At 40.1% G+C, this 15,138-nt stretch overlaps 1 protein-coding gene across 3 annotated transcripts in view; it reads right to left on the reverse strand.

Moving 5' to 3' along the window:
* Nucleotides 1-12,296, reverse strand: part of PDLIM3 (PDZ and LIM domain 3) — a 30,747-nt gene extending 18,451 nt beyond the window's left edge. For all 3 annotated transcript variants that reach the window (XM_014786260.2, XM_087418375.1, XM_014786261.2), the window contains exons 1-3: nt 12,095-12,296; nt 2,359-2,510; nt 625-709 (exon numbers count right to left, since the gene is read on the reverse strand). In XM_014786260.2, the coding sequence (XP_014641746.1) occupies nt 625-709; nt 2,359-2,510; nt 12,095-12,187 (330 nt within the window). In that variant the 5' untranslated portion in view covers nt 12,188-12,296. The remainder of the gene's footprint in view (nt 1-624; nt 710-2,358; nt 2,511-12,094) is intronic.
* Between the last annotated feature and the right edge of the window lie 2,842 nt (nt 12,297-15,138).

Raw genomic sequence — 15,138 nt, forward strand, 5'->3', positions numbered from 1 at the left:
AAGCATCAGATTATTAGATTAATTTAGGTCATGAGATAGAGTTCCCTCAAAGGAAAATCCTTTGTCTTTTGGAATTCAACTGCACGGGCAGAATATCACCATGATTACATAATGCAAAACTCTTTTTGTAGAGTAAACTTAATTACAGAATGCCAGAATTGAGAATTAAAGAAGGATGTAATTGAATAAGATCTGGGTGAAGACCTCGAGGAATTGAAGTTCACAGTAACCATTAGATTAGAGACACCTGTTTCCAATGGGAGACCCTATTTTTGTTTTGCTTTAACATCTTAAACTTCTTGGATTACCTCATGGTCATTTGGCAGAAGTCCATCACAAAAAAATGAAAAAATAAGTGGATTACTTGTAGATATAGCCAAATTTTTCCTGATGAGAACATATTTGTCTTTTAACAAGATATTTGCCTAGGCATACTTCTCTTTTTTTGATGTAAGAAAGAAGACATGGATAATATCAATTAATGTCAGACAGCAAAGACAGACAAATGCTTCATCAGGTGGCTTATTCCAATTTTTTAGATTTGCCACTTCTTCCGCTTGGAAGGCGGAAGGAAATACTTAAAAGGAAATACAATGTGAATATCATTTACTCTAAAATTCATACCTGTGGTTCTGATTCTAAGTTGATTTTGAAAGGATGACCCTTCCCATCTTCAGTTACCTGTGGAGACCATAAGCGAGTGTCTGCCCTGTAAATAAAATAAAGTTCATAAACTCCAAATTCTAATGGTGCTTCTACTGTTAGTATACTTTAATTTCCTATAATGTTTGTGAAGACACTATCAACCCTTGATAATTTAAGCAAAAGCAATATTCTTTGCTCATTATTCTTTATTCTCCCAACCAATTAGTCTTACATTTTTAGTGTACTTCTGGGGAAACTCAGATGGATCAAAATTGCCTGGAGGAATGCTATGGGCTGAACGTATGTGTCACCCCAAATTTGTATGTTCAATCCTAATCCCCAGTGCGATGGTGTTTGGAGGTGGGGCCTTTGGGAGGTAATTAGGGTTAAATGAGGTCACGAGGGTGGGACCCTCATGATGGGATTAATGCTCTTACAAAAAGAAGAAGAAACACGAGATCGATCTCTCTCTCTCTCTCTCTCTCTCTCTCTGCATGGCTGCACCAAAGAAGGCCATGTGAGGACATACCCAGGAAGAGGGCTCTCAACAAGAACCCGACCATGCTGGCACCCTGATCTTAGACTTCTAGTCTCCATAACTATGAGAAATAAATGTTTGTTGTTTAAGACCCTCAGTCTATGTTCTTTTTGTTATAGCAGCCCAAACTGACTACAGCAAGGACATTTTACAGTTTCTGGGGAAAGTAGGTCTCTAATGCATGTGGTAAACAGTACAGGAGAGGAAGACTCTGGAGCCACACTCTGCAGATGACCACAGGGCAAACTCTCCTAGCCTACCCAGGCCAGCACAGGAGACAATGAGTGATCTGCCAGATGAATTTGCTGTTGCCTTCAAGGAAATGTGCTTTGTCCAATCCTTGTCACTTAGCTGTTGGGACCATGTGCTCCTGAGGGACTGTGTGCTTGGCAGGAGCACAGGTTATGCACAGATAGGGAAAGAGTCAATTTCACCCCATGAAATGGCAGATTGGCTGATTGACTGTGCCTTCTGTACCACAGAAGGGAAAATTGTGAATACGATAGTAACAGGATAAATACACAGTAACAACCACTATAACGCAAAACGTTATGTTCACAGTTCAGTTTCAGATCAGGGCTCTGATGGCAAAAGATCAGGTTCAATTTCCTAATTCTTTTTTTTTTTTTGGTTATAAATGTCTCATTATCCAACACTCATGTGCACATGCACCCTCACACCTTGTGAGATTCTTCTGGGCTGAATTCAGTACAAAAGAGTCAATGACATGCAGGCTATTAACAACCAATTTTTAACATGATCACATTTTGACAAGCAAGAGATTCCTTTAGGAGAATCTCTAAATTCCATCCCATTCTCTACCACCTTTAGAACAGCAGTATAACTAGACATGCCATTCAGTGTTTATGTGGCCAGTGCCTTTCATGGTTCTATTTTCCTAGTCAATTAACTGGATTAGTACAGGAAAAAAAATTCTTTTTGCCTCTTTCATTATTCTGACGTTCCAGAGAATTCTTTTTAGAGGTTGTTTGTTAACAGCTACTGGATTGACTGACTTCAGTGAAGAACAGACCAAAGTGGCTGATATATAAAGAAGCCAGCCAAAATTCTTGGTCCTGTCATACTCCTCACTAGGAGGATGAAATCATTTATAGTTCTGGTTCAGCTTCTCCTGCAAAACAGATCAAATGTTAACACCATTAATTAAAGAGCACCTGTCAACTTTGAGACACAGCTGGTGTGCTGCTGCTTTAATCCTGTCCTGTGCATCAGCGTGAGTCATGGACTCTGTACCAAAGCCATCAATAGCCAGGATGACATCTCCAGGACACAGGTTGGCAGCTGCCGCCTTGCTTCCTGGAGTAATCTGGAAGAAATCATGGCACCATTTAAAAACCAGCATTCTGCAATATCTTGAGTTTTGTGCCTGCCATTTATATTTCAGCTTGGTAACATTTTATTTAATTTAAAAATTTTTTTTTTTTTTTTGAGGAAGGTTGGCCCTGTGCTAACATCTGTTGCCAATCTTCCTCTTTTTCTTTTTTATCCCCAAAGCGCCAGTACATAGTCGTGTATCATAGTTGTGGAGTTGTAGCTCTTCTATGTGGGACACCGCTTCAGCGTGGCTTGGAGAGTGGTGAGTTAGGTCCGTGCGCGGGATCTGAACTGGCGAACTTCAAGCCACTGAAGGAACGTGTGAACTTAACCGCTACACCACCAGGCTGGCCCCTCAGCTGGGTAACATTTTAAATGTTTCACTGGCAGGAAATTTTAAATCTAACTTAAAATAACTCTTACTTGATCACTTGTGTTAGCTCTATTTTCCCATCATGCTAAATAAATCTGTTTCTTACTAAGCACATTTCATTTACCATGACATCTCTTTTAGAACACCTTCCAAACTCCCTGTTTTAATCATATTCTCTTTGCTTTAAACAAAATAATTGGTTTTTTAGTTTTTTTGTTGTTGTTGTTACCCAGAACTCTCTAATTGGGAATAGAACTTTACTAAATTTAGGGAGCTTTTATATTTGAACTGAAACTGCCTTAGCATCCTTCTAAGTTATGATCTTTAAAATTCACATGAAGGGGCATCTAGGATGTAGAAAGCTGGAAAGAGAATCATTCTTGCGTTAATAAGAAGCCATATGGGGCCCTTGAGGTGGCGCAGCGGTTAAGTTCACATGCTCCATTTTGGCGGCTCGGGGTTCACAGGTTCGGATCCCAGGCGTGCACCGACACACTGCTTGTCAAGCCATGCTGTAGCGGCATTCCATATAAAGTAGAGGAAGATGGGCACGGATGTTAGCTCAGGGCTAATCTTCCTCACAAAAAAAAAAAAAAAGAAGAAGCCATATAATATACAAAATTATAATTTCTAGGGGCTGGCCTGGTGGCGTAGTGGTTAAGTTCACACACTCCACTTCAGCTACCCGGGGTTCATGGGTTCAGGGTTCATGGGTTCACATCCTGGGTGTGGACCTACACACTGCTCGTCAAGCCATGGTGTGGGAGCATCCCACATACCAAGTAGAGGAAGATTGGTACAGATGTTAGCTCAGGGACAATCTTCCTCAAGCAAAAAAAATTATGAACAAATTGCTAAAGGCCGAGTATGAGCATTGAGAGTTAGCACTGAGAACCCCTGGGGACCACAGACACAAGGGAAGTTTGCAGTCACTCATAGTCTTCTCCATGAATGAAGAACAGATGGAACAAATAGAAAACAACTAACAAGATGGTAGATTTTAATTAAACCTTATTAGTAACTACTTTATATGTAAATGGTCTAAAAACACACCACATTCTGTTTTTTAACAGAGATTGTCAAGTTAGGTAAAAAAAAAAAAAAAACAAGATCCAATTTTATGCTGTCTATAAGAAATCCACGTAAGGTTCTTTTTTGGGGGGGAATGATGGGAAATGATATGGGAAAAATATGGTCTTAAATGTTCAAAAAATAGCAAATTTGAATTATTAATATGTTCGGTATTCAGTTAAAGGCAATGATTCTTTTGATTGCTATACCTACTCCCAATTTTTCAGGGTAAATCCCAACTATTTACCACTGCCTAATAGCCCTCACCCTCTCTTACCCTGCCTATTTCTCTAACATCGTCGTATACCATTCCTGCTCCCCCTCATCCAGTGCGCTGTAGCTATTCTGTTTTCCTGTTAGTTCCTCAAATAGGCGAAGCTTGTACCCTCTTCAGGGCTTTCCATGCCCGGTTATTTTTGCCTGAAATGCTTCTCCCACTCTTTACCCAATTGCTCCTTCTCATCCTTTAGGTCTGGCTTAAATGCCACCTTCTCAGAGAGACTTCCCCCAACATCTAAGTAGCTTCTCCAGCCCCTCCCCCATCATTCTCCACCATTACACCCTGTTCATTTTCTTCATGAAAACAATTTGTACTTTTATGTTTGTTTATTTACTTGTGTATTGTCTGTCTTCCCAACTAGACTGGAACTTCTTGAGGGTATGTATAATATGTATATTCCTGATGCTACACGGTGTATATTCCAGTGTTTGGAATTAATGAATAATTAATTGAAAAATGAATGAAAAGGACATATAAATCAGAGCTTATAAAACAAAAAGAGCTAGTCCCTACATACCCAAAGATGATGGCTATTAATGTCAACTTATCACTGTTTCGTTTGCAAGTTCCCACGATTTAAAGCAGAGTAATACATAGGAGTTGACTTAAACCTCAGACTACTCCAGGAATAAACTAGATTATCCCTAATGTCTTACTTGAGGATCAGTCATTAATTAATTTTTTTCTCTATTTGCTTAATCTAGCTATCGATTCTTTTTTTTTTTTTTAATTTTTATTTATTTATTTATTTCCCCCAAAGCCCCAGTAGATAGTTGTATGTCATAGCTGCACAGCCCTCTAGCTGCTGCATGTGGGACGCGGCCTCAGCATGGCCGGAGAAGCGGTGCGTCGGTGCAGCCCGGGATCCAAACCCAGGCCGCCAGCAGCGGAGCGCGCGCACCTAACCGCTAAGCCACGGGGCCGGCCCATAGCTATCGATTCTATTTAACTTTGTGACACTAAGGGAGATCCAAGATTCATCTAAATGAATAAAATTGCTAAAATAATAAATTCTCATGTGTCCTAGATCTTCAGTCTCATCGCTAAAATGTTTATTGTACTCACATTATTTCTGTGATCATCTCACTGTAGCAATCATGATCATTTTCCAGTAGGATCAGTTGGTAGGGGCTGGGTGAAGACAAATGGGGATTATTACATCTCAGCCTTTGGGAGGCATTGCATTCTGGGAGAAATTCTCTCAGAACCAGAAATGTTAGAAGAATGCAAGTTTCCATCCCTGACGTGACTTGTAGGGATAAAAATAATCTTAAACTTTTAATTTTCTCTAGTGATAGTCATCAAAATCAGTACTATTTTTAAACTTCTTAGGCCAGAATACTTTCCTTTGAGTAAAAAAATGAGAAAGCAGGGCTCAATGTGTTTGCTTTTAAAGCCTCACTTAGCTTTCTAATATACTTAAATAGCTATAAGTTATATAACTCTCAATCTTGATTTAGAAAAGCCTACCATTATTTTTTAGCTCTGGTTGGGATGAGTGGAAGGCAGAGCTGTGCGTGTTTCTGTCTATATAAATTTTAAACAGAGACATCTGGTTTGCTGAACTTAGATACTGAATATTACTAAATTTTATTACCAGTATTAATATGGAAGTTAATAACGCCATCTTATATTTACCTAAAATATTACATTTGCAAAGCTCTTTCTAATAACTTTGCCCCCTGCAACAACTCTAAGGCAGGCTGGACAAAAACACTACTTCTATTTTTCAGAGGAGGAGAAGTGTCTGAGTAACCTGTGGCTTCTTACTAAGTCGGGAGCAGCTGTACAGCTTTGTCACCAGCTGTTGCAGAAGTCGAATAGGAAAGGAGTTGATAGTGATGGCCAGAACACACTTCTGACTTTGCATTCAACCTGGTAATTGGTGTCCTGGGACCTCCAAGGAGAGAGTTGATACGAAAGGAGTATGTAGAGAGAGAAGGAGAAAACGCTATCTTTTCACTTCTTCCTAGTTCTGAAGTTCAGCTAGGCTAGTGATCAGAAAATCACCACTAAATTGGCCTGGGTTTAGTAAGTTAAACTATCTGTTTAATTGTAAGAATATATTATTTCCCACCATCACTTTATATATTTACTTTATTATATTATTACTTTATATTATCTTATTACTTTATATTATTGCTCACAATTTATTATTAACAGGATTTCCCAAATTACGAGACAAGAGAGCTAAAATGAGGAAGAGTTTTTCAATGGATTATTATTATTATTTTTTTAATTTTATTTATTTATTTTTCCCCCAAAGCCCCAGCAGATAGTTGTATGTCATAGTTGCACATCCTTCTAGTTGCTGTACGTGGGACACAGCCTCAGCATGGCTGGAGAAGCGGTGCGTTGGTGTGCGCCCGGGATCCGAACCTGGGCCGCCAGCAGCGGAACGCGCTCACTAACCGCTAAGCCACGGGCCGGCCCTTCAATGGATTATTTTTGTTTCATTAGGTTCATTAGGGTCTCAAATATCAAAAGTATTAGAGAGATCATTGGAAATAGTACTGCCATCAATCACCTCGCACATGTGTTCAAACTTCTCTGATTAGAAGAATCACCTGGGGTCCTTGCTGAGCATAAAGACTCTGATTCCCTCCAGATGCCTGGAATCACGAATCAGAAGCTCTAGGAGAGGAGCAGGGGAATTTGTGTTTTTCCAAGTGCATCAGATGATTTCCGTTATGCACGTCACCCTATTACTCGGGTCCGTTTGGAAAAAACTAATTTAAAACACAGATAAAGCATCTAGAATGGTCTACTTACTGTAGGAGGCATGAGAGAATTCCAAGATATATCCCTGATGGGATTTTTATGTTAAGAATAAAAATGATTGAAATAGTTTTGGAGCAAGATAATATATCATACAGGGCTGTACTATGCGGTGTGGATCAAAATACTGAGAAATTCCATTGATCAGTTGAGATGGGATCAGTTCTCCATTGCCTGCAAATAAACTCCAGTGCCTCACCTGGCATCTAAAGCCCTTTGGCACCTGGCTGCAATCTACATTTCTAGAGCCATACCCCACACCAGTTAAGTCAGAATCTCTGCAAGTGGTACCGGGGCATGGGTATTTTCAAAAGGTATCTGGGTGAGTCTAATACGCAGCCAGGGTTGAGAACTGTTACGGTATTATTATTATTATTATTATTGAGAACTATTGTCTCTTATTCTCAACAGAATCTTTTAAGATGAGTAAACTGATGCTCAGAAAGTATAAGAAACTTGTTTAGGGTCACACATCCGGTGACAATCTGAAATTCCTAGCTGGGTCTGTCTAACTTTATAGCTTAAGCTCCTCCCCCATCCCACAATGCCACTCCTGCAGGTAATCTCACCCCATCACTTCTCCTATCTCTTTGGCCATACTTTTCTCATAGAATACAAGTCAGGTTGTATCATGGTAGTTTTATGTACATGTCCCTTTTCTTCTATTGATATATGAGCTTCTCAGGGGGTAGAAACCCATTAAGTTATAATTGTATCCCCCACAGTGCCTTCCATATACAATACATTCTGTACTTAATAGATATTTGTGGGATGTATGAATGTTAGGAACATATGAACTAGAATTTCCATGCAGACACGTCTTTTTAGTAGAAAAAAATTAAACAGGTTTTTATTCATATCCACCTTCCTACTACACTTGAATTCTAGAAAAGGATTGCATTCAACTGTAAACATTTCTTTCTAAAGGTTCACATTTCAAATATAGTTTATATTAAAGTAATATACTTTTCCATGTTAAAGCCTGCAAAACTTAAGAATACACTAACATTTTCTATGTTGGTACTCAAGTCCATATAGCATCTCAGTTACAGGGATCTTGATCCTGGGTGTGCTCTGAATAGGAAGGAGGGAGGAGGGAGAGGAGGCAGAGGAGTTGAGTGGGCAAGGACAGTAGCATTAGATGTATATGATAATTTTACATCATGTACATAAAAGAAGCTTGTACTTTATTCCAAATTGGACCATTTGTGCAAACAAACCATCTGTAATTTGGCTATGATAGTAGATCCAACTTCTGGGTGGTCCAAAAACTGAAGAAAGAAAGAGACTCCTTAGAACTTGCTTGTCAGAAAAAGAAAAGCTGCTCACTTCGAGATGTGAACTTTGAACTCTATTCTCTGAAATGCTTAGGCCAGTTACATATGGTGTTTGCAATAACAACCCCCTCCCCCAAACTGAGCAGCCACAACTTAAATTTCTATTGCACAAAATATAGCACACCCATTGTCTAGAAACTGCTTTCCTACAAATTGTGTCACAACCAATTGCTAAAATCTTTTGAGAATGTCTGGTGTTTGATTTACCCTACTTCTGATGTTTTTTATAATAAGATTCACCTGGCTGATTAATGGGATTGTAAACAATTATGAGGCAGGGACATTCTGTCCTAATTTTGTGAGTTGTAATTTCAATTGATGGAGAGAGTTATGTTTGTAAACCCTTCTCCCAACTCTGGAGGAGCAGAGGACCATTGTCTAGGAGCATTGCTATAGTCTGCATTTGTAGAATGTAAGGCAGGGAGGGGAGGGTATGTAGGATGCCAAAAATTGAGTTAATTGACTTGAGGAATACATCTCATTTATGGGAATTTTTGTGACATTAAGCGTAGGCATTGGTATTTCAATTATTTGCATAATTAAGAACTTATCAGAAACAGAAAAATCAATTAACAATAAAACAATTCTCACTTTTCTTTATTGTGAAATATTTTTGAGGACACAATCTGTACCTATTTATGATAACAGTTATGTAAAAAGTGAACAATTTAGTCAATAATTAATATTGTGTTTATAGTTATTCTATAACACATATGATGTACTAGCCACTGTGCTCAGCACTGAGTAGCCCCCAAATTTGAAAGTTCCTGCCCTCGGGGAGCATGCGATTTATAGGATACAGAGGTACTCAAACATCTGTGGTGCAAGGCCTGCTATAAGGAGAGGTTGTAGGTCAAAAGCTATGATAATCAAATGGATGAAATGCTTGTTACTGGAAGAAGGCTAGGAGAGTGGTATTTGAATGGGGTTTCCACAGGCATAGAGGACAGTGGGGTGGGCTGGGCGAGATAATTCTGGAGAAAAATATGGAGCAAAGATATGTAAGAGAAATCATAAGTAGTCCAGAGTAGGGCACCACCACCTACCTATGGAGGGAGAGGAGGAAATGGGAGAGACAGGGAGGAAATGAAGTTGGAAACTCGAGTTGGGATAGAGAGTGAAAGCCCTGAATGTGTGCCAAGACCACACATGTTTTGCTGTATAAACTGGTGATGGTATTGAAGGATTTTTGAGAATGAGGAAGATAGGAGCAATCTTGCATTTCCCACAGACGGCTGGTAAGAACATGCAGGGTCATTTGGAGAGGGGAGACAAACAGCTGGGTGTGAGGTTATGAAATCTTGAATAGGGAGAGTGGTGGGGAAAAGGAAAGTTGTAGATCTCAAAGACATGGGATCAATAGGACCAGGTGAGGAACTGGACGACACAAAACACTCGTTTGGAGATATCTGTACAATAAGCAGAATTTTCCACGTGTGTGGACCTCAGAATGTAGGCTTTGGAGGCAGGAGACCTGGCATCAGATTTTGTCCCACCACTTGTGATCATCGGCAGATTAATGAATCTCTTGAAGCCTCATTCTCCTCATTTGCAAAAAGGGATATTACTACTACTCCTCTCATAGGATTATTGAGAGATTTAAGTGAGTTGGTGCATATAAAGGGCTTAGAAGGGTGCATGGCAAACCAAAGAGTATAACACACACACAACCTTCTTCATGGCCTTTTCACATAATATAAAAATTATAAAAGTAATGGAATAATTCTACTACCTAATTACAGCACTCATAATTATTTTTGTGTCATATCTTCTAGTCTTTTTCCAAATGATTTTTAGTATTCTTATAATTTCAGTGGAAATATTCTCAATTAGGTGCTCACTAAAGCAAAAAAGTTAAAGTGAATATGCTTTTATTTATTCATCAAGAATCTACTATGTGCATGGTTTTGGGGACACTTGGAATACAAAACAGTTTAACCTGCTCTCCTTGAGTTAATTAATTGAAGAGAAAAGGCATAGTCAAATAAAGTAATCACATATGGTTGTGCACTGTTATTGAACCAAGTGTCAAAAAGAGTGATACAAATTAGTTATGAGTTAAAATTCAAACAAGAATTGGCTTCTCAAATAATAACTGTCATTATATCAAATACATTTACCAATAGCTCCTGCTGCCCCATTCCAAAATGTAAGTACCGCTTTAAAATAACATTGTTTATATTGTCAGCAACTCAACATTTCAAACATAAGATTAATCATACTGACATGTTACATAATAGTAGCAAGATATTTCTTTTATAAACCACTTAAAGGATTTTTGTGACAAGATTATTTCTTTAGGATTTAATATAAATATGATTTATCCTTTGTTAGGATCAAAGAGCTTATTTCATTTACTATAAAAAAATGAAAACTATACTTCAGAAACTTTAAAATATTTCTTAGTAGAGATAATGGAAACTGTTTTCTTTGGTAAAGCCATAAAAGGCATTGCTTGGCCCAGATCACTGAAGCATTTTCTGCTTAATTTACTCAGGAACATTTTTGGGGGTATGTTAAGTTTTCATGTCTCATACAAAAACACGTGTCAGATGTGTTTATATGTTTTTTTAAAAATGTAAAACAAAGCTTGAAATGTTCCATGGTATGCGTCTGTATGATATGTTTTGAGATATTTTTAAAAGATGTTGCTTCCCAAATCTCACAGATGTATAAGAAGAACAGAATTTAAAAGGCATTGCTTTATCAAAAATCTATGTGAGTAAATCAGATTATAAAGTATACATTTATAAAATACAGTATAAGCAGTAAGGAAGAAAAGAAAAGAAAGTATAATAAAAGTATAATATTCTGAAAGCTTATGCTTTTAAATTAGGTTTCGTATGCTTTTTTATGTGATAATTGAAATAATAACAATAATTTTCTATTAAGACAAACACTTGTATTAGAAAAAAATCAACTAGACCAACTAGAAATTTTACTGTCAGGACAGAAATCCTGAAGTTTCCTTTTTCTTTTTTTCTAATTAGACAATAATTTAGGGAATATTAAGTAAGGGAAGCTTGACTTTGATAGTAAAGTATTATTTTCAGAGTTATTAGGCTGGTGGTGACTTCCCATCAGGTAAACTAAACTGACACGTTTTCTTTGTAGTTTGAGTTATAGGTGATAATTCCAAAGCCAAGTTCCCAGCTCTGGAAAATATTTATTCAAAATGCCTGGAAACCTAGGAAAACCGATTAGTAATATTTTCCCTGTCTGGGCTGATATGAGCGGTTCCAACTTGGCCGACCCAGGTTGCGCCCTGCGAACAGCGCCCTGCTGAAGTTTTCATCCAGACAAGAAAAGCTCTTAGATGCCCATCCAGCTCCAAGAAACAATCGCCAGTGTCAGTCCTTCGTCTCTCCTTCCCGGGACCCCCTCTCGTTTGTTACTGGAGGGAGACGGGAGTGGAGGATGGGAAGGCATCCCAGCCCTGGCAGCCCAGCCTTCTCTGAGCCCGGGGAAACCACGCCATCAGTTCACCTGTCTTCGGAAAGTTGCTGCGGACCAAGAGGATGCAGAGAGACCACTGGAGCTGACTTCGTTAATTCTCTAAGCTGGTCTGCATCCTCCGAATCTCTGTTTGCCAAGTTCCTGCTGCCCCTCGAACTGTGAGCCCAAAGCTGAGGACCCACCCAGCCCACCCGGGCTCACTGGCCACTCTCCTCCGCTCCAAGGGGACCCGCTGCAAGCCAGAGTCCCCGAGTTTTAGCGAAAGAACGGAAAACACCTACCCTGGTGATGACCAAAGGCTGGTTGAAGTCTATGCCCCCGGAGAGTCTGAAGCCCCAGGGCGCGGGGCCCGGGAGGACCACGGTCTGGGGCATGGTGCCTCCTGGCGCGGCCTTCCTTCAGCGCGGGGGCGCCTGGACTCCCAGGGACTGGGGCGCAGCGAGGGGCGGCCCTGCCCACGGCGAGTGTCCCCGAGCGGGACAGCCCACTCCGCTCCCGGGGCAGTGTCCTCGCCTGGACCGTGGCCCGGGAGCTTTATCCCTTCTCCCGAGTGACGTCACTGGCCTACCCTCCTCCCCGCCCCCTCCCACCAAGGAGAGCTCCAACTTTGGAAGAAAGAGACGCGCCAGACCCGCGGGAGTTCACCACAGCGCCCTGGCTGGGTGCAGCCTCCCAGACCTCTCCGGCGCGCGCTGGAGGACGCTTCGGGTTACAACTTCCACCCCTCTCTTAAAGTAACACCTGTCCTCCTGTTGATCTCCTCCTTAGAGCGCAGCAGTGCGCTTCATTCGAAGCTAAAAGCAGTTAAACCACAGTCTCTATGCTTTCAGTTGAAATAAAACCCAAGCATCATCAATACAATTCGTTATTTAGCAATTTTGAGTGGATAATATTTACTTATCAGCCGTGTGACCTTGGTGAAGTGACTTATTGTGCTTAAGCCTCAGTTTTCTCATCTGTAAAATAGGGATAATAATTGTACTTACCTCATAGGATTACCGTGAAAATTGTACCTCTCCACACTGAGATACTGTGAAAATGAGCTGCCTTTGCACAGTGCTTGGCACAGCATAAGTGCTCAATAAATATTAGGCATTTTTGCAATTAAGTACATAGAGTAATACATGATTATGGGTACACATAATACACTTAATGCATAAACAAATGTATTTGAAATTTATTTTTTAAAAACAAAGAAATCTAAGAGTGAAAATGTCATGCAAACATACACTCAATCCAATGAACCTTTAAAAGTACATATGGAGTCAGCCCGAGTGGCCTAGTGGTTAAGGTAGGGCGTGGACCTACTGGTCAGTGGCCATGCTGTGGCAGCCACTCACATGCAAAATAGAGGAAGACTGGCCACAGATGTTAGCTCAGAGCAAATCTTCCTCAGAAAAAAAAAAAAAAGTACATATGAGTACACAATTAATCAATATACTCAAAATATAGTTTAATTTTGATTGGAGCAATTGTCACCTCCCTCAAGTTCAGTCTCTAAACTTATGTTTTTGACACATGGGAGGCGAGTGTAACAAACTAAGGAGCTGAGACTGCCCTGTGTGGACACTGCAGCCAGAGTGAGGGTGCTGAGTGGAGTGCGAGTAAGGTGGACCAAGAGGACCCCTAAACTGGATGAAATTGCACAGAAGAAAAGGAAGGGGACGGGCATTCATGGAGCATCTCCATGGTCCAGGTGCTATCTTGATTGCTTTACGCGTGGGATCTTATTTCGTCCTCACGACGAGGCTATCAGATAGCTATTATTATTCCCGTTGTTTTTCAGATGAGGAAATAATTTCTTAGAAGTGGAGTAACTTGAATAAGATCACAGGGCTAACAAGTGATAGAATTGAGATGACAAACCCAGGTCTGCCTGGTGAAGGTATAAAGGTCAGGAGATTCTGGGGAGGGTCCTGGCATAGTCTCAGTGTAGAATCAAGTATTTCTTGTGTTATACTCTAGAATGTTCTGATTTCCGCGGACAGTGGGAAGAAGGAGGGGAGAGAAGTATGAACTGCTTTAAAAACCCAAAAACGAGGGTCTTGGACTTAATGCCCAATATGATGGGGCCATATTGGTCCAGGAGAGCAGAGCTGCAACATACTTTTAATAAAGTAGTCTGATTGGAAGTGGTTTTAAGACTGATAGAGAAAAGACAAAAGAAATTCAGGAAGCCGTAAGCAAAGCAAGCTGACCAGCCCGTGGGCAGAGTGTAAATCCCAAAACCAGCATTGGTACTACTTTGCCTATGTTGGTGAATGATATAAAAGTCCCAGAGGATAGGTGTTTTATGGTCCCAAACATTTTCCAGTGCCCCACCTATGTTGGGTTATCAGGGAAATAATCATAATACATTCTTGTTGATTTTGCCTATTTGGGCTGGCTATACTATTGCAAAACACGTTTCCTCTGTCAGTCACTGGTACACACACACACACACACACACACACACACCCCCAGAGGTCAATTGACAGAAAAAAAATCAGACAAGTTATTTGGTACAGTGTGATTGTAATAATCAATTGTTTATACCTTACCGCATGAGCTGGCTTATATAGCCAGTCGATTATGTGTTTTGTTTTTTGTCTTTTTGTTTGTTTGTTTTTCTGCCTTTTCACCAGTCATTTTGGCTTCATTTAGATGTAAGCAACATCTATACAACCTCAATATAATACCTGACGAGCTCTTAAGGCTTTACAGAGAGCATGGGGGGAGATTGTAACAGAAACTTAGGAATCGAGACTGTCCCGTGTGGACGCTGCAGCCAGAGAAAGGGGGCAGCTTTTGGTTTGGCTATCCTAAGAAGTTCTTTTGGGATGAGCCTTTCATTTATTTTCTTTTGATATTTCCCTTTTTAGAGGATTATGATAAACTCTTTATGACTCCGTTAAGTATTACTTTTGTGGGGCCAGCCCTGGTGGTGAAGTTCCGTGCGCTCCACTTCGGCGGCCCGGATTCGGTTCCTGGCCACGCTGTGGCAGCGGCTCACATACAAGAAGAGGAAGACTGGCAGTGGATGTTAGCTCAGGGCGAGTCTTCCCCAGCAAACAAATAAATATTATTTTTGTGATTATTGTTTTAAACCATGTTTAGAAAGCCTTTTAGCTTTTTCCTTTGAAAAAAGCATCAATAAAATTGTTCATTCTACTCTTATATAACTGGAAAGCTTTTCTGTTGGTTACAGCAATCGTCTCTCCTACTCTAATTCTCAAATCTATCATTTTGACCTTGAACGCTCATCTATTTTCTCATCCTGTTTTGCTAACTGCCTACTGGTACAAATACAATTCAACCTGTTCAAAACCAAACCCATCATTTTTTT

The sequence above is a fragment of the Ceratotherium simum genome, chromosome 28 (genome assembly GCF_057802395.1).
Source record: "Ceratotherium simum simum isolate JZ-2026a chromosome 28, ASM5780239v1, whole genome shotgun sequence".
Lineage (NCBI taxonomy): Eukaryota > Metazoa > Chordata > Mammalia > Perissodactyla > Rhinocerotidae > Ceratotherium > Ceratotherium simum.